Source organism: Apostichopus japonicus, chromosome 16 (genome assembly GCF_037975245.1).
Source record: "Apostichopus japonicus isolate 1M-3 chromosome 16, ASM3797524v1, whole genome shotgun sequence".
NCBI lineage: Eukaryota > Metazoa > Echinodermata > Holothuroidea > Aspidochirotida > Stichopodidae > Apostichopus > Apostichopus japonicus.
This window is the reverse complement of record NC_092576.1, coordinates 28,750,704-28,775,367: the sequence shown is the minus strand read 5'-3', so window position 1 is coordinate 28,775,367 and position 24,664 is coordinate 28,750,704. Positions and strand designations below refer to the sequence as shown.

Sequence of the window (24,664 nt, the reverse complement as noted above, 5' to 3'; positions counted from 1 at the left end):
AGCAAAGAAGGCTACTGATAAATATAATCAATCTATTAAATTCCAAATGAGGCTTAAGCTATGACATATTATAGTGCAATATTTTGATATGCTCCGATACTCGACATCAAGTAATTTTGTTTTCGTGGACGTTGTTGATCTAAATGATTATAGATCTCATTTGAAATTGAAATCAGACTCTGTTTGCAGCATTTGACCAGTAAACGTCGATTTTGTACTGGCGGAGGACCAAAATACCTCCCACTTGTAAATTTTTTTCAGCGGCCCCAGACTATACCTATCCTTATTAAATCCGCCATTCGTCTTTGCTGATTTCATAAAAAGGATCCATAGACTAATCAGTCGGGAGATTATAATTTCCCCACTCCAACACGCTCCAACACCCTCCCACCCCTGAAAGCCTGTAAACAATACTGGCATACTTAAGTAGTTCGTTATGATTTTTACTCACCTGCCGGGCAAGGAGTACATTGGCCACTTTCGTTACCATAGCTACCAGTGGGACAAGGTCGACATATAGCTGTCCGAGAGTTCAATGTACAATTGAAGCCTTGGTGTCGTAGGACCTCATAGAAGATATCTTTAAGTCCCCTAAAAATTAGTTTAGGGACAAAACTGCTGGTAACGCATTCACTTTGAAGAAAAACAAAACAAATAAACATTTGCAATGTGAACGCGTTAACAGGACGGTTGTGGTTTTTATTTTCTTATTAGTGAGCTGGATGAATGAACAGTTGATAAAAAAAATCTGCTTAAATGTTAACGAAACTTTTGTTTACTGCTATGTTTGTTTTAGCTGATATTATATTTTATACACCAACGAATACATTAAGCGTTTATAAAGATATAGCATTTTCAGGTATATGTTGCATTCACGCAGCGACTTTCATGAAAACAATATATAAACGGAAAGTGTAGTTGCAGTTTATTTATCTCAGATTCGTGAGAACACGTCTACCTATTCGCATATACGTTGTTGAGTGATAGCATTTGGAGATTAACAGAAATACCATTTTCTTTTATTATAAACGCCATGAAGAATTTGTTTTGTAGTTTTACTTTGTTTTTACAATACCTGGTGATACTTCTGTTTGACATTGGCAGAGACTTTAGGTAACCACAGCTAAGCAGTCTGTTAGGAATAATAATGATGCAAACATATTTACTGTGAATTAATATCTGTTCGTGTTGAATCTTGAAGTGACCAACTGATGTATTGACAATGTTGGACTCATATATTGCCATAAGTATTACCGTGGAATTCTATTCTGTCGTGGTATAAAACACCACATTTGTGAATTCATATATATTGATATTTTACTGATTTATTTTTGATCGATATTGGAAAACAAACCATCCTTCAAAAGAAACGAGGACATTAGACATAACATTTATAAGTGTAAACAAAGCAACATAAATCCACAGAACATACATTCCTATGTACAAGCTAAGGACCAAGGGTGCTCAAAATGTAAGGATATGAAATGTTTTGGACAATGTCCAATGTTGTGTTAATAAACAATGGCTTAGAAAAAGTGAACAAAAGTTTCAATGTTTTAATAGATGCAAAAAAGCACCAGTTCTTAACTTACAGTGTCATATGACCGGGCATACATTCGAGAGCATTCGTTGAGATGTATTCAAGACGGTTTTTGTAAAGATGTCTTTGATGGACACAAATAGAGAAATGACGCGGAGTTAAAAAAATAAAATATATTTTCACGGTTACTAAATATTCGGATGAAAAGAAGAAAAAAAGCAATGAAACATCAGTCTAAAAACTGTGCATTCTATTCATTTACGAAATGTTCTGTTGTCATTATTAGCAGGAGGGTAGATAGGTTAGTGGATGTGACCATCCCCTCTCATCATCAGTTGGGGGGAATGTCTCAAATGCCTCAAAAAAAAAATCACTCCGATCCTTTTCCAACCTGATACAATGTACGTACTTAAAAACACAGCCTGTCGTTCAGAGATACTCTATAGGCTTAATTATTACCTCTATATGAAAGTCGGTTACAACTTTAGCCGTACCATGCCCTTATATTAAGGTTCATTCCCCTCCTTAACTCGGTCGCGGAATGTTGAATTTGACTCCCTGACCCGGCCCTCTACACCCACTTAACCAACACATTCACATTCCTCCGCACGCCACTGCTGCCAACAAGAAAAACAACCATTGACTGGTTCGACTGGTACTCACAGAGTTGGTTTTAATTTCGTCTTCGTGAATGAACAGTTCTGGAGTTTTGTAATTTTGTTGTTAAAGAGGTAGCTTTGAAATAAAATGAAAGTTACTTAATGTCATTCATCCATGATCTCGTGAAGCGAAGAGAAAACAAGTAATAAAAACATGTTGAAATGGATTAACTGATAAGACCAAGTTCTGACTTACATGTTTTTAATAGGCATGTCTGCAAAAGCATTTTCCTCCACTTCACTGATTTCGTTGTTATTGAGAAATCTTAAACCGAAAGAAGAATGCAAGTGTTAAAAAGATTGATGGGTGAAATGATGTTATTATGTTATGGTTTATATAAGACCATGAGCCGAAAACATAAACCTGGCCAGTCTACAAACAATCAAGTATGTTACTCACATATGTCCTAGTCTACTAAATCCATCGAAGAATGCATGTCGAACACGAGTGAGGTTATTCCGTTGCAATAGTAGGATCTGCGCGCTGTGTTTCGTATGGCTAGAATTAAACAGCCCGAACGGTATTTCCGTTAAACTGTTGTTTGAAAGGTCTCTGCAGAATATGATAAAATAACAAATAAAGAGACCAACAAAACTAACGCGTATGAAGAGAAAACGACTGATAATTTCAAGGATTAGGATTTGACTTTGTGTGATCTGATTGGGTTTTAAATTTAAATGAAAAAAATATTAGAGAACAATGAGAATATGCGTCAATCACGATGAATGAGTATAAAAGTAAAAAAAAAATATATATATTCATCTGAGGATTTACGTAAAAATGTCTTAACATTTATTCATTAAATTGGCACAAATGTTACCAATGGCAGTGGTAAATGTAGAAAATGCCAACTTTCTATAACGTTGTATTTAATTGAATGTCAATAAAAGGTGCGTAGGATGTTCGTTGGTTAAGAGGAATGCTGTATAATGTGTATTATGGCTACTATACACCCGAGAAGCAGGACTAGGCCTATGTCATTTTAAGCTCTCTTTAAAGTAGGACATATATCTGCATGAACTGTTCATAGTTTGACTACTTGGTGGTATTTTCATAAGAATAAATTTACATAGTACTTTATGGAGTTATTAAAATTATTTACATGCAATAACTGATTGTGATATTACTAAAGAGATCGGCCGGCAGTTGTCGAATGTTGTTTCCAGAAAGTGACCTGCAAGAGATGTTTTGGATATAAATAATCTGTGTATAAATAATAAAACCTTGGTAGAAAATTAAAATGAAATGGAAATACTTTCGTAATTTGTATTAATGATATGAAGATTTGAATGACATGAAGCATTATCTGTGTGATGGTCTATTTTCATATTATCACCACACTTGGCAGGTAATATCATACAAAATTGTCGTCGGCCAAAGTAAGAAACCAACGGTCATTGCCGTTCATTATTTGACATAGATATATGTACAACACGTGAAAACACCGCAATCATATTAAATCACTCCTGTTTCATATAATATGAACAAGCCAGTCCAGCAGTACTTCACATGAACAAGATTGATAAAGCTTTGGCTAAAAACAACTTTACTCACAAGTAAGGAATTTCCTCTAGTCCGTTAAAGTAGCCTTGATGAAAGTGATGTAATTCATTGTTGGAAAGATCACTATAGAGAACGGAAATGACATTTACAAAAGGGAGTAGATATTGTCCTGTAGTTATTAAGAGTAACAACGGTATTTCTAGCATTGTTATTAAAAACAGATATCAGAGGAGACGAGTTGCTACTTCAAGTCTCGCATATCACTGCATCAATGTATATCCATATCCCAACTCATTGCTCAGCCTTCAACTGTGAAAAGTGTTGCATAGCTAGATAGTAGTTAACTCTACCGAGACATTTGGAAATGGGCTGACATTTCCAATCCACATGGCTTGGAATAATCAAAAGGAAGCTTCTGCAATGGTACTTCTAGGCCAGAACAGATGGATCGTATAGCTCGACAAATGAAAAGATCTCGCTCAGCTTAAAAAATTCACTTTGCACGTACGATGGGTGTTATTCCATTCGTTTTACATTGCGTATCTGGACAGGATAACTACAATGAAATAGTATAACGGATACCTCCCAATACTTACAGGTAGTATATGTTCGGTGTTGACTTGAAAAATCCAAGGGGTATGTCAGTTAGTTGGTTATCTGATAAGTGTCTGTGTTGGAATAGAGAAATCCAACTAAATGTGATCGCATTGTAAGGGCTTAGCAATAAATGATTAACCGAATCAAACATGTAATTTTCAGCATAGCAAAGGTGAGATTGAAGTAATGTGGCAACACATACTATTACCAGGGCCTGGCAGGTAATAATAGAAGGAACAAGTACATAATACAATATGATATCATATCAAATAATACTTTTATATGAGTGCAAATATGACCACCTCACCATTTATTTTATGCAAATTGATTGTGCTACTATTAAAAGGTACTCTGGATATTGTGTTTTGTTATTGGATCTAGTTCATTATTCGCTTAACGATGTTTTACAGTGGTAATATAGTTTAATTAAAAGAAGAATACTCCTTTACAACTTACAGTCGTTTAAGTTTGGTATTACTTGAAAGCAAGGTCACTGGTAAAGCCTCGAGTCGGTTTCCTGACAAATCTCTGTAAGAAATGTCCAATAGAAATATTGATGTTTTAGAATTATATATTTAAAAAGGAGACGAGTTTATGTATACCTTAATAAGGTCGCAATGATCCATGCCTTAATATATATATCGTCGAAACATAAACAAGTTTTGACAATAATCCGTCGTTTAGAGCAACGGATAACTTTAGAGCTCTACCACTCAATCACCAGGTATACAAGTAAAGCGGCTTGCCCCTAACAAACAAATCATGAGCTGGATACTGGATGGAAAGTGCACATGAAGTTGATGGTCTGGGGGACGTATTATGTGTAGATGACTCTGTGTGATCATTACATTTTATTCTGGAATGGTTTATCAGTTCATAAAAAAGGAACGACTATTTATTAGAGAAGTTTATACCGTATAACACACACTTACATATTTTCAATGTTCCAATTCTTGGAGAAGAGTCCAGTGGGGATTTCTCTGAGCAAGTTGTATGACACATCTCTACGATAATTAAGAAAAATACGATCATTAAGAATATGAGTGTTTCTTATAGAACCCAAAGGTGTAAGAACAGGAACTCTCCCTCAATTTTATTTAACTAGAGATGCCTTCCACGACAGTATTTATCATTTAGCTGGAATAGTTTCAATGTGCAAATAGAAAGCCAGGCAATTAAATGTTACACCTTTCGTTTAGTCAACCTTTTTGAACGTGTACCTTTCATGTTTATCAACAAATATCGACATTTTGCGGTAAAAAGCGACACTGTGAAATGCGTACAGTGTAGAAAAGTAGGAGTTTGGACATGACAATCTGGCTATTATTGCATCTAGAAACCATTCTTATCACTATCCTCACCCGTTTAGTGTTTATTTATTTAGTTCTTTTAAATGGAATATTCAAAGACTTAACGGCCACATTAAACTAAATAGTCTGGCAATTGGAGCATTGTCCATAGATGTTACAACTTCACAGGAAAGAGCATTACAACAAAAACAGTGGTAGTCAGTGCTTTATTACACTTACATGCTTCTAACTTCATGATTCCTGGAAAAGTGTCTTCGTGCAAGCTCCTCAACTGGTTATGTGATAACTTCCTGGACCAAAAAAGAATCATAAATTCATATTGAACACTGACACTTTAATTTATTGTTTTCCAAATCAATTGCGGATTACTTTTGCCCTCGTACAAGACTATCAGTCACACCTTTGATAGGTGATTAAGTCCTTGTAATTACTGTGCACTCTTTTTACTTTACATAGCAAGTAAAGAGAGCAAAATGAAACGGATGCATTGTTCGTGATTCTTTGTAGTTTCATGACATATGGAAAGTGTTTCTTGAACAGATTGGCTCAAGTCGGGCGTAACATTGCGTGACATGGTTATTTCTCTCTTTATTGTAGTAGAGCTAATTCTGTTAACATTTTCCATTAGTAAACGCTTCTACGTTAGACATTTGCTCATTTAACAACAGAAAATATCAGCTTTTAAAGAAATCACTTACAAAAGAGTAGACACCTTGGTGACTTCTGCAAAGACATCGAGGGGTAGGCGCTCTATTACGTTAGCAGATAATATTCTGAAGAGAGAAACATCAAAATATCTCGAGGAAGAAGATACTAGCACTAGTACACGACTGCAGTACGTTCTATGCAATTGCACTTCATACCAAGACAGAGCCTAACTTATAATGTTACTTACGACCGACGTGTACGTAACACAAAACGTGTTTATTACTGCAACTAACCTAATCATTTGGCTACCAAAATTCAATCGCAAAACATTCCCTACCTGCGATATATATTCCGTTAACGCATCGTTCATTTAAATAGTAGCAAATAAAAAAGACAGAAATGTGGCAGTGTGTTTTCTTCATAACACATAAATATCAACACCCCATTTTACAACAAAAGTTTAAGTTAAATCAGAAGCTTCGCGTTTCGAATATTATTTCACCGTGGAATTATTGTTTACATTAGCTTAAATATGTTGGACCACAAGAAAAGTATTACATATTATCGTCCTCGAACCGTCGATGAAAGCACCAGGCAAATTCAAGCAGAAGATCAGAATAACTAGACAGAATAACTTAACAAGATGAATAAATCCCAAACTCTTCTGAAATACAAGTGTTGTTTTGGTTTTACACATACATTGATGTTAGGTTCGTTGTTCTCTGAAACAAATCTTCAGGGAGGACCGTTATGGAGTTGTGGGCGACCTCTCTGAAAAGAACAATGAATATGGAAAGTGAGAAGAAAATAGAATGTTAATACTAAGTAATACAAGTAACTACTTTTCGATCAAATTAGTTCCCTAGCACATGACACTTCAACTAAAGAATTCTTGTAACTCCTTTATAACAATGACAAAAGTGACTGGTCCTCTGGCCTATTTTTACCATTGATTGAAATTCTTAGCGTCACTCGAGAGTCTCCAGCAGCAACCACATCTATTAACGTTTTAGATATTTTATCGAACGCAAGATGAACCTACTCAAAACAATATTAAGAAAAACGATTTCATTTTGTGTGTGTTTGTGCGCACATTACTTAAGCTATGTCCGGACGTTAAGCCACAATTAATACAGTACAGTCAATTTGCCAGTAATTTTAGCCGTATGTTGATAGACTCAACAGTGGCATTTGTTGTAACAAGTGTAATGATTGAAGACGATATCAAATATATACTTACACGATTTGCAAATTTGGTACATTTGCAAGAAATGACTCCGGTAAAGTACGAAGACCGTTCCTAGATATTCTACTGTAAAATATAATTGTCGGGAAAGATATAAGATAATTTTTAGTTTTATAATTGCCATTCAATACAAGTGAAAGGAGCTAATAGGCAAAGAACTCATACTCACAGTATTTCCAATGCTTGTGTTTTCCACAAGAGGTTCTCCTGTAGAGCTGTTATATAGTTTCCAGCCAATTGTCTGAACATGAACACAAGAACATTGTGAATTTTGAATTGACATATCTGTTGCAAATCATTTTCAAGATGCATGTTTACTGAACAGAACTGGTTTAAGGTATATGTTATGAAAAGAGAAATTCTTGTGTACTTGAGTTCTAATCTTTAAGTTTCTTAAATTCTTAAAAAATATGATAATCAAAATAAAAATTAAATAATTTTTGGTTTTTGTAATTGCCATTCAATTCACTTGTCATTTAGCCTTTGAAGAAGATCCTGCTAGGATCGAAACGTCAGGCCAACTTACTTTTACACTTTAACTTTGTTTTCTTATCACAACAAATATATCTGAATTAGCGGAGTTCATCCGCAGGCGAAGGCACTTATTATTTTTGACAAGGTATTGCACCAGGAGGGACACTATATTTACTTCTTTGGGTAGTATGTGTTTGCTTGTCATGGTCTTACGACCGCTAAATACGTTCAGGTTATGTCCACATATGATGTAACTATCTGACGTAAAGTACTCTCTGATCAACTGATGTCATCTTCGTCATCGTCATCGTCGTCATATGGTAGTCATCGTCGTCATCTTTATTGTCATGTTATATAAACGTATGTGTTGGTACAATATACTATCAGAAGAACCCATGGGCCTGTTTCACAAAGCACTAAGTCACGTCTTAGTGGTCTTAAGACGCATCTTAGTGAATAGGACTTAGTGCCGGTTTCATAAAGATCACTAAGTCGCGTACAAGACTTAGTCCACTCTTCACTAAGTAGCTTAACGGGACTTAGTCTACGTCTCGTCTTGACGAGACTTGGGACTGATCGTAGTGTATTTCTAGTCATGTGATCGCATTGGCGCCAATTTTAACCTGCTAAGTCTGCACAAATTACAATATACACGAACGATATCATCTACAAAAATCTCACCACATTATCCACCAGAAGACTAAGAGGAGATTTAACTGAAGCTTTTAAAATTATGAAAAGTTCCGTAAAAGCTAGCTCTCGATTATGGTTTGAATTTAGCGACATCTCTTTTACTAGAGGCCATTTAATGAAACTGTGCCCAAAATATTCAAAATTGAATGTACGCATAATTGTTTTTCGGTCAGGGTTGTATCTGAATGGAACGCCCTTCCACAATCTGCCATTGATGCTACCAGTATTTATCAGTTCAAGGGACTTTTGGACAGACATCTGCAATGTAGGGGAGTTACAAGAGCTGAGCTCTCTCTCCCTTCTTCATCCCACACTACATCTGTCTAGTGATGAGGTGGGATACAGGTGAATACAGGTGAATACAATGGCCGCTCAGATTGCTCAGGAAATTCTAGGAAGGCTGTAAACTGTCTTAAATTAATTTTGAATTCCAAAAACATGATTACAATCAAATTTAACCGAGTTTCATCTCACAAAGAGCTGTGTTTATTTGCCTTTGTTCAAAATCACCTAAAATATTGGGAAATTAAGAGAAACTAATGTAACACATACTTTAAGAACCGACATATGCTTGTAATGTTACCACAATATATAGTTGATCAAGGGAAGAGGGGTTCAACTTATGCAATGAGTCGACTACCTTTGCGAGGATATAAGTACAAGTATACCAAAATGAATACAAACAACAATAGTATCCAGGTAACCATTAGGGTAAATACTATATATTAACCATAAAGTGAAAGATGGATCAAGAGTACGAATACGAACAAATTAATTAATCACTAACAGTCCACTAAACATACAGCATTATATATATATATATATTACATGACTGTACTATGGAAGATCACATTTAATGAGTTTATTTGTTTTATCACAACATTCAGGTGATCATAATAATACAAACAAATACAAAGAGTTGTAAAAGGAAGTGTTCTAAAAAACCTTTATGGCTTAACGAGTAGTGCACTCCCTGCTTAACCTTTGAAAAAATACATAAATATTTGTCTCCACATTCAAAACCACCTGACCCTTACCACAACTTTCCAACCTTTCTCCACCCATAACTCCCAGCTATAAGCCCACCCTCCACTTAAAACCTCCCATCCCTACCCTCACCCAACACCTGTTGAAAGTTTTGCCTGAAAAGAAATTTTGGCTCAAACATTTTGTTTGATTTGTTTAAATGCTAAAGTCAAAATGAAACAAAACTGTTAGCATACTGCTTATCAACTAAAGAGCCTGTGTAAGAAAATGAAACTGTAAGTTGGCCTGACGCTTCGTTCCAGCAGGATCTTCTTCAGAGGCTGAATGACAAGTAACAGTAACAGAAGGGAAAAATACAAGCACATAATTACAGACAGGTTAATGAGCAGGGTAAACACAAAAGAGATAGATGTAAGAGGATTAGTAGACAAGGGATAGAGAGAAGAAAGAAAACAACAAGTAGAAGATGAGAGGTAGGAGGAGATTAACTGTAGATGGACAAAGAGAGGATTAAGGGAAGAGGGTAGGAATAAACTAGAGAAGGACAAAGACAGAAAGGAGTGGTGAAAAAAGGGTGGAAGAGAGCTACGAGAAGATGGGTGACAGTATGGGGGTCGGACAGGAGTTCGGAAGCAGAAGAATGGTTAGTCATGTCCTTCCTGAATGTTGAGTCCATGAGGTTGAATGGTTCAAAGACATTGCATCCAATCTCTCTCTGGTGATTCGTATTGGTTCAGGACGGCTACCTAAGGATTATATCCCCTGCTGCCTTCTTACAGTTTCTATTGAGAATGATAAAGGTTAAACAAATTAAATACATGTTCATATTCATCCAATAGCACCAACAAAAATTAAACCAACACTGATATATACAACATGAGAGCAGAAGGCCTCTCCATAATAAAATATAAATTTCAAACCTGTGCATCCATTAGAAAGCAAAGGAAAACAGAACTTGTTCAAGATATCACTCAAGATCAGTCATCTGACAACTTTTGAATTCTTAAGTGATATTTTATGGCTTCCGACATTTCAAATGATATTTTAATAAAAATATAGGATTTACTCTGGCTATTGTAGAACCAAGTCTTGTGTAGTGGAATCTCTTAGCTGTAGCTGCAAAAACAAAACAACCAAACATACAGACAATTTCAGCACATAATGATTGCTGTGGAATTCACATACCTTTCCTTCACCTTCTCTTCTTTACTGGACCCCTTCCTTCCAGTGCCAAAGAGCAGTGCCTTGTGAGTGGAGACAAACTCCACAAAAGTCAGTGTTTCCACCTCTGAGAAATCAGGGCACCGTTTTCGCTTTACTGAAGAGGAATATTTGTTTGTGAAAATTACGGCAACAAGATACAATGAGTGCTTTTCTGATTTGACCACTAAGTGTAACACTGACATACCACATCTTAGTCCTAGTACAGTGAGTAGCGGTGTAATGTTAGTGTTATTGTTAATCAAAATAAAATAAAACTGTTAGCAACTACTTATCCACTAGAGAGCCTGTGTAGGAGAATGTGTAAAAGTAAGTTGGCCTGACGTATTATTGTTAATGTCAGGTTAGGTCTATTCAACTAGGTTAGGCCTAATTTCTGATAGGACTGGCATACACGTTCAACAACCTATACTCTACTAGCCTAATCACATTCCTGCAAATAGGCTTGACATACGTGAACATTCATGGCGGCAAAAGGTAAGTAGGCCGGTCTAGGCCTACTACTAAGTACTAGGCCTACTACTAAGTACTAGGCCTACATCTCAGGCACACGGTAGCCACTTGGGCACTGACGCCATAGCCTACCTAAGCCCATAGAATAGCTTTTGGCTTTGTAAAATTGTAGCATGTAGGATATAGCAGTATAACTAAGCCTACGTAGGCTAGGATAGTATTAGTAGTATTCAGTTACTTGAAACATGTTATGATCTAACTTACGACTGTCATGCTAGCCACTACTAGCCTAGCCCTTGAAGAGGACTGTAGTGTGGGTTCCTCGCGATCAGCCTTAGCGGCTTCCTGACTCGGATTAGGAAAACATAAGCATTGTGCTTAGTAAAAGTAGGCCTAGGCCTTATACTGATAATTGCTAACACATGGCCTATGCTCGTGTAACGGTTAAAGTGCTAAATATGGTTACTATGCTATTTGGTCTCACTACGTCTGCACTGTAGCTTATTAATAACAACGAAGGAGACAACTTCATGTCTCGATAACTGCTAGGAAGCCTGTCCGTCTATTTGACGTCAACATATTAATATTACATAAGTTTTCGCCAAATATTGTGATTATAAAAAGCATTTACTTGGAATTTACCTTTCCCATTCTCGCAATTGTAAAGTTCGTTCGTGCGATGAACTGTTAAACCTTTTCGCGGTCAAAGGTCACAGCCTTGTTCATGTCAACAAAAATAAAACGTACGCATCTTAAGACGCGTCTTAGTGAAGAACAGTTTTATGAAACCGAGATCCAAACAGTACTTTACTAAGACGCATCTTAGTGTAAGTCGAGTCCGCAGAGCACTAAGTCCTGTGTGCGTAAGTCAAGTTTAGTGAAACAGGCCCCTGGTACCTTTGAAAGTTGTTGATATAGCAACAGCTAAAAAACTATTATTGAAACAAATGTTGCCTCAGAATAGTATCCTTACTATTTATGCAAGGAAACTTGGCGGAGACCTTACATTTGTGCAATCATTGTTTGATATTCCATTCTACATTATTCTTTGCCTTGACTGAAAGATATATGTATGATTTCGTGGGAATATCTCTGTTCATGGTTTGCTTATAATGTAAAGTATAAAGCAAATAATTCAAATAGATAACATTACAAGTTTGTGAAAATGAAAGGCCATAGTTACTAACATTTGCTTGACATTTGTGAAAGATGAAAATATCGTAGGACACAATGTTCTGATCCTGTTCTTTGATAAATTGCTGAAAGATATAGACATAAATCTTTGATAACTTTCTGCAGCAACACATGACCATGGTTGCTTATGAAGACATAAAAAGATATTTACGAAATGTGTTGCAATTACGCACAAAAGACAACCTTGTAAGTGAGTACTTTTACAAATCGAAAGAAACTGAGGGCGTAAAGTTCTTACATATTCTCAATATTACTCAATTCAATAAAGATACCACACTGTAGGTCTGTCAGTTCATTTTCGTGTAGATCCCTGATGGTCAAACAGATAAATGCACTTGAACTTGATACACAATTTAAATTAAAAAAATTGAATACGTTTTAGGTCTTATTTTTAGTAACACACAGTTAAATTCCTGTATTTCAATGTAGAAAAAGGAAGGCTCAAACACCAGTGTTACAATTATTATACAGTGAAATAGAGATCAGCAATGTCGAAAACCACTGAAGTTCCTGATGCATTTTCTTGTGTTATCATACAAGGCTTACTTATTAATATCAGTTACGACGGTGTGATCCATTTTTGGTCTTTATTTTGCCTTACATATGGGAAGGGAACTGTACGGATTATTAAAACGATAAACTGAAAGTGATGAACGATTACGATTTCCTCTAAACTTCAACATTTTCCGTTTAACAGATGATCAGTTTCAACATGTTCACTTTGCGAAGTGTAAATTTAGATCTTAACTGTCCTGAAACCGTTTGGAATCAGCAACTGTTCATTGGAAAGATATGTATGCCACTTAAGTGATATTATCTATTTTTAATAAAAGGTGATGAGATATTTACAGTGTTTGCAGAGCTTGTAACCCTTGGAAAAGCCTTTGTGGTAGTTGACAGAGAAGGTTTGATGAAAACATACTGTGAAAGTAGAAAGTAGGATTTATGGAGTATTATTTCATAACTAGTTAAGCCAAAATAGGGAAGTAAAATTAGATGTTGAAGTGAAACAATATCAATTTACTGAAATTATAAAGAAAATGTAGAGACAAAAAGATATTGCTACAAAACTATTGCCCTAACGATTTTTCTATTAAAGCATATATATTCTATATACACATATATAGACACACACACATATATACACACACATACATATATATATATATAGTCGTAGTGCAATGGTAATAGAGTGCCCTCGAATTATCAAAACATGCATTTTCTCTCTGAATAGGCCTGTTCATCGAAGAGAGAGAGAGGTTGCGTCATCCATGACCATCATATGCATATACGGTTACAAATGTTCTATACTGTATATATTTACTAATAACTTCTTTTAGTTTATATGTGGGGTTAAAAAGTGTAGTGTAAAGACACACACATTACATACCGTTTTAGGACAGAGGCTCAGCATCACCAATTGTGGTAAACTTATGGGTCACTGTCCCACAAATTTTGACACAGGAACTCATTGTATCATTGTGTGTGTATATGTGGATGTGGAAGTGTTGTTCAATATCATATGACACAACGTTACAGTCTGTAAGACAGTCAGTATAAGAAGTTGTTATAAGAATTAAGTTATTTAGCTTAATTACATATTTTTCAATGCCTTTGTGTTGCGGAAGAGACCGTCTGGTATTTCTGACAACTTGTTACGCTCAAAGGATCTATAAAAGGGGAAAATGGATAGAATTATTTGCTATTCAATGAATGGCATAGTAGTATATACAGTTTTTCATTAAACTTTATAACAAGAACGACAACATGTATTTCAATTATCACTTTGGACTATCGCCGCAAAAATAGTTTCCACTATCCTTTTTGATCTGACTTTACAATATAGTATGCTCTTGTCCTGTAAAGATTCTAAGAAACTGACATCGAATTCCACTTCTCTTTAAAAAAGAGTGTTTTATCGTTAATTAAAATAAATTTGAAGATCGAATCAAATTTTACATTGCCAAATATATTGATATATATTCATTTCGGCACCAAACGTAACCCCATTTTATTAGGGAAAAAATTTGTCTTTCAGGTTTTTGTTACCGTGTTTTTCAAACTTACACATGTTTAAGATGTGGTGTTTTCGCAAAAAACTCCTTCGGTATTTCCTTGATAAAGTTTCGGGACAGATCTCTGACAGAAAAAATGAAAACAAAATTGCAAATTTAAGTTCCAGCATAACTGACTATCAAACATGTTTGAATAAAGAACATTTACTAGATAAAATCGTTTACTTACACACGTTCAATGCTCGGTGTGCTTGAAAACAGCTCTTCTGCAATTTCTTCGAGACGATTTTTCCTGAAATCGCTATCGACAGATAACAAGTTTACATGGATTATATTAGTAAATCCATCTTTTTGATCTCAATGATGTTAAAAATGAAATATAAACCCCGGCAAAATACACTCTAGAATGCCATTGACGTACAGTCTCTATCAGAATTCTCCCTCAATATACGTGGTATTCACTTTAATTTATTCTTATATCCTTACCATTTCGATCAGAACTATTACTAACATAAAGTGTTCCTCGTCATCGTCATCTTCATCGTCGTCCTTGTCATCATCATTTGTGTTTCTTCTGTTTATTGTGACGCTACGTAGGTTACAGCCGATGCAACCATCCAAACCAAATTCATAACAATTTACAATGATGCAACAATTGAACGTGTAACTAAGACTAACAATTAATTACTTCATACTTAATATATATCTTGGACCAGGAACTGAACTAATGTTTCATAAATCATTCTAAAGACATGCTGTCGGAGGAAATATTTCAGTTTAGATAATTTACCAGTATTTTAGCTACAATGTTACATACTGACGAAATATGGTTATTCCAAGAAAGTTTGCTATCAATATTAATACGCTCACAAGAGATTGGTGTCATCGGCAAATAAGACTGTATGGACGATTATGGAGACATGGCAGATATCGTTAACGTATATAATAAACAACAAAGGACCTAATACAGAGCCCCGAGGCACACCACAGGCGATATCACCAAGTCTAGAATTTGAATTATTGTATGTAGTATATTGTACCCTATTTGTGACATGACTGTCTAGCCAATTTAGGGTTGTTCCTCTGATTCCGTGGAAAGATAGTTAGGATAATAAATGGAGTGGTTAATTGTGTCGAATGCTTTGGACATGTCGAGGAAGACGCCGATGCAAATGATAACAATTGATAACACAAAAGTAGTCATGATTATATTGCTTATCGTGTGAATGAAGTCGAGACAGATTACGTACAAAATTCAACCGGAAAAGGTCATTATGGCCATAATGCATTAACACTTCGTGTTCCGAATACATTCTTTGGCAAAACGGCACACATTAACTTACTTATTTATTGTTAATATTCATTCTCTTGCTTTTATATTAATTATATACTTTCATCAACTTCTTGAAATGTAGAGTTATAATAAGGTTAAAATGCTTACAAACTGATAAGACTTGGATTCCCGTCAAATATTCTGCTGTCCAGGTTTGTAATGTAATTGTCACCAAAGAACCTGAAACGATTAAAAAAAAACGGTTGAACTCTTCCTCAACAAATGCTTCAATTAACAAGAGCTGTACACAAGTCAATTTATCCTGAATAACAACAGGTTACAATAGTTCCTAGTTTGAGCGATTTAAATACCATGTATTGGAAACTACTTTTTCCTGGCATTCCTAGTATAATCTTAAGTTGGTAACGTAAAACTGATTAGTCGACTAAATTACATCAACCAGTGTTTCGTACAATTAAATACTATATGGTCAAAATGAAGACTGGTCCTACGGCTCATACTATTTCCAGCAAACGAATAAGAGAATTGCTTCTGAAAGGTAACTTTCTGTGTTACGCGGTTCATGGTAAATCAGATACTGCCATAACACAACAATATATCATATTTGGATTACTGTGCCTGTAAAATTGATATATGCTATACATTGATTTTAAGATTATACAATTTATGGGTGTTTATGGGAGACAGGAGGTGTGTAATGTTATTCAATACGGTTGGCAATGATCAATGAATATCTTTAACTATACGGAACATGTCCATTAATGTAATTTTTTCTTCTTTACACAGTCCAGAGGGGCTTAACCATTATTTGCAATATGATGTTTAAACTTTAATATAGACCGAAACACTTTGTTGCTATTTCAGCTGACGCCACCTAAATATATATCTATGTATAATATGCAGATTAAGCTATACAGTATTAACATATAATATGCAACATCATTACTGTACACAGAATAATATTCCATATCCATTCGCTAAATATGTAGGCATTTACCACAAATTACAACGCAATGTACAACTATTTAGTAGAAAGGGCCATGATGCATGGTGTCACTGATAAAAATTAACACAGAAAATGTGTGTATAGTTTTATCACAGTGTACCAACTGATACATATTTAACGCAAATATTGGTGCAGTATTATTTATATGGACTTTTATATCTATATAGTATTAGTATGATAGCTACTATTGACAGAATTAACGAAAATAAATGCCCAATTCCAGCCAACCTATAAGCATAGTGAATTCTGATAAAATAGAACCCGACAGGCTAAATTCATTTCCGGTTATTTACAGCACAAAGCTATCACGCTGCAACATTAAACGGTATATTCATTCTCAATATGAAACCAAAATAATAGGTTTACTGTGATTTGGTACAACAGGTCGCTTAACTTTAGTTAAATCATAGATACCGCATAGCAATACAATTTTGTCAATATGAAACCAAAACAAAAGAATTACTGTGATTTGGTACAAAAGTTCGCTTAACTTTAATTAAATCATAGATAATGCATAGCAATACAATTTTGTTAATTTAGTTTGTCTAAGATGGAACAACATTGCCAAGCAGGCATAACTAAGTCATCTAACCGAGAATAAATAATTTTGCAGCAAAATAGCTTCGTGTTTGAACTCAATCATACTTTGATCTTTGTACTTACACCATTTAACAGTAGATACTTTCTTAAGAAAAAGGCGCCCAGGAAAGAACCTGGGCACGAAAACCAAACTACCGAACCACTGATCCGCTCTCAACCCCAGTCCCTTTACATCGGGACTGTGACTGGGTGATCATCATTGGGTGTGTATCAACATTCCCCTCGAAAGGGAACAGATACTTTTTAAGAAAAAGTCGCCCAGGAAAGAACCTGGGCACGAAACCCAAACCATCGAACGACTTATTCGCTCTCAACCCCAGTCCCCTTGCATCGGGACTGTGACTGTGTGAGCATCGTTGCGTGTGCATTACCATTCCCCTTGAAAGGGAATAGATACTACACATGATCTTAGCCAAAAGGCCGAGAAGCGATTAACAGTAGATGAATTGTGTAACAGTAGATTACATGCTAGCTTACACTGTGTTAGTTTGAAATATAATTTGGGACGAATACACCCCTACGCAAATGTCCTACCTAGTAAAAATTAGGATATCAATCAATATTTATTAATATTATGTACCGTCTCCTATGATACTTACAAAGTCTGAAGATTAGTCTTGTTTTCAAACAGATCAGAGGGAATGTGAGATATTTTGTTGCTTGAAAAATCTCTGTAGAGAAGAGCATAGGATCTGTGAATATGAAGTCGATCGTATCTTTTGTGGCTTAGGTTTATTCTATCATTGAGTTAATTTAATTCAAAGCTGACCTTAATTGAATATTTCCTATATAAAAATGATGCTCTAGCAAAAACATTCATTGTACATTAGCTTTCTAAATACAGCAAACAATTAAAGAAGTCTATATATCCCACTCTGAAAACATTTCAGTCCCACAAAATAACACAGAAAAACACGTGATATCGAATGAGATTTTTGAATAAACGGAGAAAGTGTAATACATGTAGACTAGTAACATAATCAATGTTTTGAAACCGAGTCCATATTAAAATGGTACTTGCATTGATTTTATATTTAATGCTGACGACAGAAATCCTGTTGGAATTTCTTTGATGTAGTTTCTGGAAAAGTCTCTGTAAATTAACAAAAAAACATTGTCGGTGTATGGCGAGAATCACAAGTGTCGTTCTTGGGATTTTTCGTTACTGTCAATTGAAAGTGAATCAACTTTAATTATTTATGATCTGATAACAAGAGATTCATTTGGCCACACCTCAAAATTCCAAACCACACTTAGAATGCGATGACCTAAAATTCATTATTAATATTTTATTTAAAATCTATGAACCAGTTCGCCTGAGCAGCAGATAATTAACATTAGTTCATCTGTAAGCTAAGATACGAAAATATATTACAAAAAGGGAACTTCTAGAGAAACACATTTCTAAAATAATAGTTCCGAGTAATCGTTCCGAACCAGATTTGGAGATAACAACGGTGAAATTGTCATTTAGAGAAGCTTTAGGGATTTTTCACGAAAGTAGAAAAAAGTAGAAAACATACACTTTCTGCAGGTTTATTTTAGATTCGAGTAAATCAACCGGAATGGAAACAATCTTGTTGGTAGAAAATGCTCTGTTAAGAGGAAAAGGAATAATGATCGTTTAAATCAATTGTGTAATAACAAAGAAACAAAGGATATTGTTTCGCTGCTTGTGATGTTACAACAGAGTGATGATTGAAACAGAAACTTGATTTCAAGAGCAGCCAGAGCTCTGCTTATATCAAGAATGTTTATACTGACCTTATTGACCGGGTTTAAGTCTTCTATTTTGCCTTTGACATCAAACAATCATTCACAATAGAGTTAAAATTTTGAAAAACTTACACGTTTTCAAGATTGTTCACACTTGAGAATATTCCATTTGGAATCGCTTTCATTTGGTTTCTTGTGAAAATTCTGAAAGTTTTACAGAAAACATATTCTTGGATTTCACTATTATTCTTTGTTTCAGGATATGTTGATGTCCCCACCCTACTTTGTGCTCTCCAAGACGAAAATATTCTGTAACGTTAGCAGACCCACATTGAATTCATGTAACGTAAGTAAACTTCCTTTGGTTTAAATGAAAACGTATCACATCTCGAATTTGTATTCTTATATTTTGAAATCATTTTTTAACTCCTTCATATTAAAGGTGATTGTAATGGAAAAACCTAAAATAACATTTAGCAATGTAAAACGTGGTACACTTTGTGATTGCGTACATAGATGTCAGGTTGACTGTCCATTGGAACGTTCCAGGTGGTATGCCAGTAAGTCTGTTACGCGATATATTTCTGTGAGAAATAAAAAATATCACAAAGCAGTTAATAATTCACAACGAAGTTAAACATGTGTCTGATATTGTCACTGCTTGTTCAAATACCGGATGCCACAAAAGGTATCATGTGATATATTCAAATGACATCATCAATTGTATCCAGTGGAGTGCTAAGGGGGCGGGTGACAGAACCCCACTCTAACTTCAGTCTGAGAATTTTTTTTTATTCAGGAGGGGAAGAATTACGGCATCACTACTACAAAGATGCAGCCCCCCCCCCCTTTCAGCCTAACACAAAGTATTTATTTGCATAACCTAGCGTTAAGATACCTGTAGTTTAAATATATATCATAATATACCACGTATAACCTTTTTTCTGGGCACGACCTATTCTCCCACCCTTCATTGGAGTCGGCCTAAATGCCCCAGGGCAAGACCTGCTACTGTAAATTTTCCTTGATTTGCTTCTGTCCCTTCCATGAAGTTTCAGACCCCTGCATAAATCAGTCGCGGGTTCTTTTTTTTTTTGGTGCATTTACTACCACAATCTGACAGAATACATTTGAGGCCTATATGCTTATATTTTTAGACTATCCCCTCTGAATTCCTGCGCACCGGTAACTGAATGTCACTCCTATTTATAAATATCACCAAAACTAAAGCAGATGGGTTAAACATTCATGTAGATAGTCGGAAAATTGACTTTTTAATATTTTGTTAGATAATATTAATCTATCTTGTCATTTTATACCTAGTTACTAATAAGGCCCGTGCATAATCGTTCTTAATCTTACATTTCCGTGGCATTGTGAGGTAACGTTGGTATTACACTCAATGCTCTTAACGAGCAATCAACGAGGTAAAATGTCTTCTTCGTTTGGTGACAGTCACACGTATGATTGGCACCGCAAGCGGTCGGTTCTGTTGTGATAAAACAAACAGGAAATATTTCCCTGCGAAGTATTTAAGTAGTGCAAGAAAGCTAGATAATTACGATGAAACTTGCTTTCTGTTATCAAGATAGTCTTTATCATTTTCGTAAATAGTTTGCTCAGTTAATAAAGATGATAAAAATTACATTCAATTTAAGGTAGAAACTGGTTTGGGGCATTTTTATAATTTCTATTCTACAATACACAAACATTAGACCACGACGTAACATTATTACATATATATATATTTAGCTGGTATAGCCACATATCTCGGTATAGCACCCGTGTGCCTTGTTCGATATTGTAATGAAACATACAAAATATATAAGAGAGTATCTATCTTCCATTTTTTCCCACAAATATTTTAAATAACTCTACGTTCTTGGTTATTCTTCGTAAGCTGACGTCATTTGCTGAAGTGGACAATTAATGATCTAGTTTTCATATGTATTGTTACAACATAAGAAATCAAAAGCTGATGTTTCAAATATATATGTACTAATCTATTCATAGTTACAAAGTGAATATTTCATAACTTACTCGTTTCTTTCCTTATATCTAGTTGATTGTACTGCAGGGAGTCATCGATTGTCGTTCCATGAACGCAGCAAAATGACATTACCAGGAGCCAGAACCACATTTTACCATGTGCTATCACATAAAACAGGGAAACAATATCACTTTGCCACTTAACCATTTACAGTATATAAAACGTTCTTCTGTTTATAAAGGTCATTACATATGAAACTGAAAGAGCCGTTAGAGAGGTAGTTGATAATTAACCCTTTCTATTTCGATTTTTCTTTTTACGTGATACCTCTTTTTATTTTTCGTAGGAATTTTGATAACTAGATGTGCTTTTACTTTCATTTCGGTCACTTAGATGGTTGTTATTAAGAATTGAAAAGTTAAAATGTAAGTTAATTAACATGCGTTTACAAAACGTTCTAGAAACAAGGTAGATTGTTGTGTAGTTCTTTGCTGAAAATCACCATGTCATGTATATTAAAAACTAAACTATATCACATCCCGACTTCCCCTTTAGTTCTAATGAGGTTAAATACTGAAATAAAATAAAACTTTTAGCAAACTGCTTATCCACTAGAGAGCCTGCGCAGGAGAATGTGTAAAAGTAAGTTGGCCTGACGTTTCGATCCTAGCAGGATCTTCTTCAAAGGCTAAAGGACAAGTATTAGTAACAGAAGGGACAAAAAACACAAAGAACAGACAGGTTAATGAGCATGGTGAACACAAAGAGATAGATGTAAGGGGATTATTAGACAAGGCATGGAGAGAAGAAAGAAAGAAACCAACAGGGGAAGAGGATAGATAGGAGATAAACAGTAGAGGGACAAAGAGAGAATTAAGGGAAGGGGGTAGGGAATAAACTGGAAAAGAAAAAGACAGAAAGGTGTGGAGAAAACATGTGGAAGAGCGCTAAGAGGAGTGAATGTGGGGAGGGGCACCAGGCGAGAAGGGGGGGGGGGTGGAAACAGAAGAAAAGTTAGTCATGTCCTTCCTGAATGTTGAGCCCATGAGGTTGAATGGTGTGAAGGCGTTGCATCCACAGCCTCTTTCTGCTGATTCGTACTATGTCAGGACGGCTACCTAAGGATTCAATCACATGTAGGGACATGTCGTTAATGGTATGGTTGGGAAGGTTAAAGTGTTCTCCAACTGGGGTCTCAGTCTTCATGGTGTTGACTATGGATCTGTGACCATAGAATCGCTTCTTGAGTGGTTTTGGTCTCGCCAACATACTCGATGCCGCAAACTCTACAAGAGATCAGATATATGACATTAGTGGTTGTGCAAGTGATGTGACCCTTAGTCTTGTGTGTGAGTTGCATGCTGTGGCTGGTGATGGAATTGGATTCAAGAATGTAGTGGCTGCAGATGATGCATCTCGAAGTGCGATCACGTTTGAAAGTATCATGCTGAATGAGTGTAGGGTTAGAAGTTAGAGGTGGAACAGCAGCACGCACAATAAGGTCTCGTAGGTTGCGGGGTCGTCTGTAGGCGATGATGGGTTTTTCTTGGACGGCTCGTTGGAGTCTATCTGAAGTGAGGAGAATGTTGTGGTTTTTAGAGGTGATTTGCTGAAGAGGAGAAAGATTTGGGTGGAAAATAACAACCAGGGGTAGATGATCTGGAGAGGGAGTGGTCTCTCTAAATGGCTTCACGCGACCTTCTGGCATATGGCCCCTGGCAGTAAGGTGTTTTTCCAAAGCATCTGTATGGCGAATGAAAGAGGAATTGTTAGAGCTAATGCGACGAAGACGAAGTGCTTGACTGTAGGCAATTCCAGACTTGCAGTTACGGGGATGGCAGCTTGAAGAATGAAGATACTGGTGTGTGTCTGTGCGCTCGGTGTATAAGTCTGTAGAGAGAGAACCGTGTTCCTTGCGAACAGTCACATCGAGAAAATTAACCTGTTGGTGAGAGTAATCATAGGGGAATTTGATGGTGCTGTGGAAAGAATTGATGTGATTGATGAAGGTGAGCAGGCTATCCTCATCACTGGTCCAAACGAAAAAGTTGTCATCAATGTAGCGCCACCAGAAAAGAGGACGACAGGGAGCTGTACTGAGCACGCATTCTTCAAGGCTAGCCATGAACAGGCAAGCAAAGGAAGGTGCCATCCTGGTACCCATGGCAGTCCCGTGTCTTTGAAGGTAATGCTTGTCCATGAACGTGAAGTTGTTTCTGGTGAGAACCTGTTGTATGAGAATTTTGATGTCAGAGATGGGTGGAAAAGTGTGGACCTTCTTAGACAGGGCTGCACACGTGGCTGCGATACCTTCAGCATGAGAAATGTTAGTGTAAAGAGAAGTGACGTCGAAAGTACCGATGATGACTGTACTATGGATTTGGTTCTTGATATCTTCAAGTTTCCTGAGGAAATCTGGAGTGTCATGGATGTAAGAGTTAATCTGAGGAACTAGAGGTTTGATGAAGTGGTCCACAAACAAGGATATCATCTCGATGGGGACCCATTGCATGAGATGATAGGCCTACCAGGTTTACCAGGCTTGTGAATTTTGGGCAGAAATTATATACTATAATGTTGGGTGTACCAACCTTTTGGTAAGTTCAAGTAATTGTATTGCTTTGTTACACAAATGTGATCTTTATTAAAGTAGGTACGACATTAGGTTTCAGTTTAATCTCTTTAATGATATATCCTCTGTGCATATACTCTTATCTTTAACTGTCAGTGGAAACCAATATATAGAATCAATGGGTTATTGAATCAATTCCTTTCAAAATATGAAGTATAAAATTACGTATCTTGTGACTATGGATACAAAGGCTAAGAGAGGCTGTCGGATGGAGGAGAGAAGAGGGTGAAGGGGAAATTAAAAAAGGCAGAGGTGGTTCAGTCACTCCTTTCTAATATGTGGAGACCACGTGGTTAGATGTTGCGAAGGTTTTGTATCTACAAACGTTCTTCACTGAGGCAAACTGTATCGGGGCGGGGGGGGGGGGGCGGTTATCTAGAAGTCCAATGCATTTAAGGATCATATCCGATATACTGTTGTTCGGAAGGGAAACAATTTGCTAACAGTTTTTTCTCTCTCCATAATGTGCTGTGTTTCTCTTATTTCAACAACTACAGCTAAGTTACAGTTGATTCGTATGAACGTATATGTAAAAGGTATTCCCTTTCATTGTTGATAACTTACTAGACAATAACTTGAAATAGTTGCTCAATCTTTCGATGGCTGTACAATTCATCACTAGAAGTCTGTCTTTCAAATGAACATACATTAATCTTATAATAATCGTACTCCTGCTCTTAACAAGAACTATTACCCATTTTTCGTGTTTACTTCCCGTTACAATATTCATTCTATCGTTAGTAACATGTTGTACCAAAAGATCCACAATAACACTAGCAAACGGAGGAATCACAATTAGGTTAAACTATCTAGTTTCTGTTGACATTTTCGTACCAGCACGAAGACAATTGGTAACTTATTATTTAATTTTTACGTTTAATTCAA

At 35.9% G+C, this 24,664-nt stretch overlaps 1 protein-coding gene and 1 pseudogene across 3 annotated transcripts in view; both read right to left on the bottom strand.

The window, feature by feature from the left end:
* LOC139982912 (uncharacterized) overlaps positions 1–24,664 on the bottom strand; it is a 46,126-nt gene that overhangs the window by 21,255 nt on the left and 207 nt on the right. Inside the window, exons 2-29 of one of the 3 annotated variants that reach the window (XM_071996109.1) lie at positions 21,198–21,308; positions 20,520–20,646; positions 19,670–19,741; positions 19,290–19,361; positions 18,965–19,036; positions 18,463–18,534; positions 18,041–18,112; positions 15,983–16,054; positions 14,771–14,842; positions 14,594–14,665; positions 14,125–14,196; positions 13,376–13,447; positions 12,765–12,836; positions 12,520–12,591; positions 7,674–7,745; positions 7,499–7,570; positions 6,958–7,029; positions 6,309–6,383; positions 5,830–5,900; positions 5,233–5,304; positions 4,757–4,828; positions 4,300–4,371; positions 3,755–3,826; positions 3,303–3,374; positions 2,600–2,752; positions 2,396–2,464; positions 2,204–2,275; positions 1,596–1,664 (exon numbers count right to left, since the gene is read on the bottom strand). In XM_071996109.1, the coding sequence (XP_071852210.1) occupies positions 5,303–5,304; positions 5,830–5,900; positions 6,309–6,383; positions 6,958–7,029; positions 7,499–7,570; positions 7,674–7,745; positions 12,520–12,591; positions 12,765–12,836; positions 13,376–13,447; positions 14,125–14,196; positions 14,594–14,665; positions 14,771–14,842; positions 15,983–16,054; positions 18,041–18,112; positions 18,463–18,534; positions 18,965–19,036; positions 19,290–19,361; positions 19,670–19,741; positions 20,520–20,646; positions 21,198–21,297 (1,455 nt within the window). In that variant the 5' untranslated portion in view covers positions 21,298–21,308 and the 3' untranslated portion in view covers positions 1,596–1,664; positions 2,204–2,275; positions 2,396–2,464; ... (4 more) ...; positions 4,757–4,828; positions 5,233–5,302. Of the gene's footprint in view, positions 1–1,595; positions 1,665–2,203; positions 2,276–2,395; positions 2,465–2,599; positions 2,753–3,302; positions 3,375–3,754; positions 3,827–4,299; positions 4,372–4,756; positions 4,829–5,232; positions 5,305–5,829; positions 5,901–6,308; positions 6,384–6,957; positions 7,030–7,498; positions 7,571–7,673; positions 7,746–12,519; positions 12,592–12,764; positions 12,837–13,375; positions 13,448–14,124; positions 14,197–14,593; positions 14,666–14,770; positions 14,843–15,982; positions 16,055–18,040; positions 18,113–18,462; positions 18,535–18,964; positions 19,037–19,289; positions 19,362–19,669; positions 19,742–20,519; positions 20,647–21,197; positions 21,309–24,664 lie in introns of those variants that run through there. The other 2 variants (XM_071996112.1, XM_071996111.1) reach the window with 2 other exon arrangements.
* LOC139983907 (U2 spliceosomal RNA) lies at positions 17,650–17,873 on the bottom strand (annotated as a pseudogene).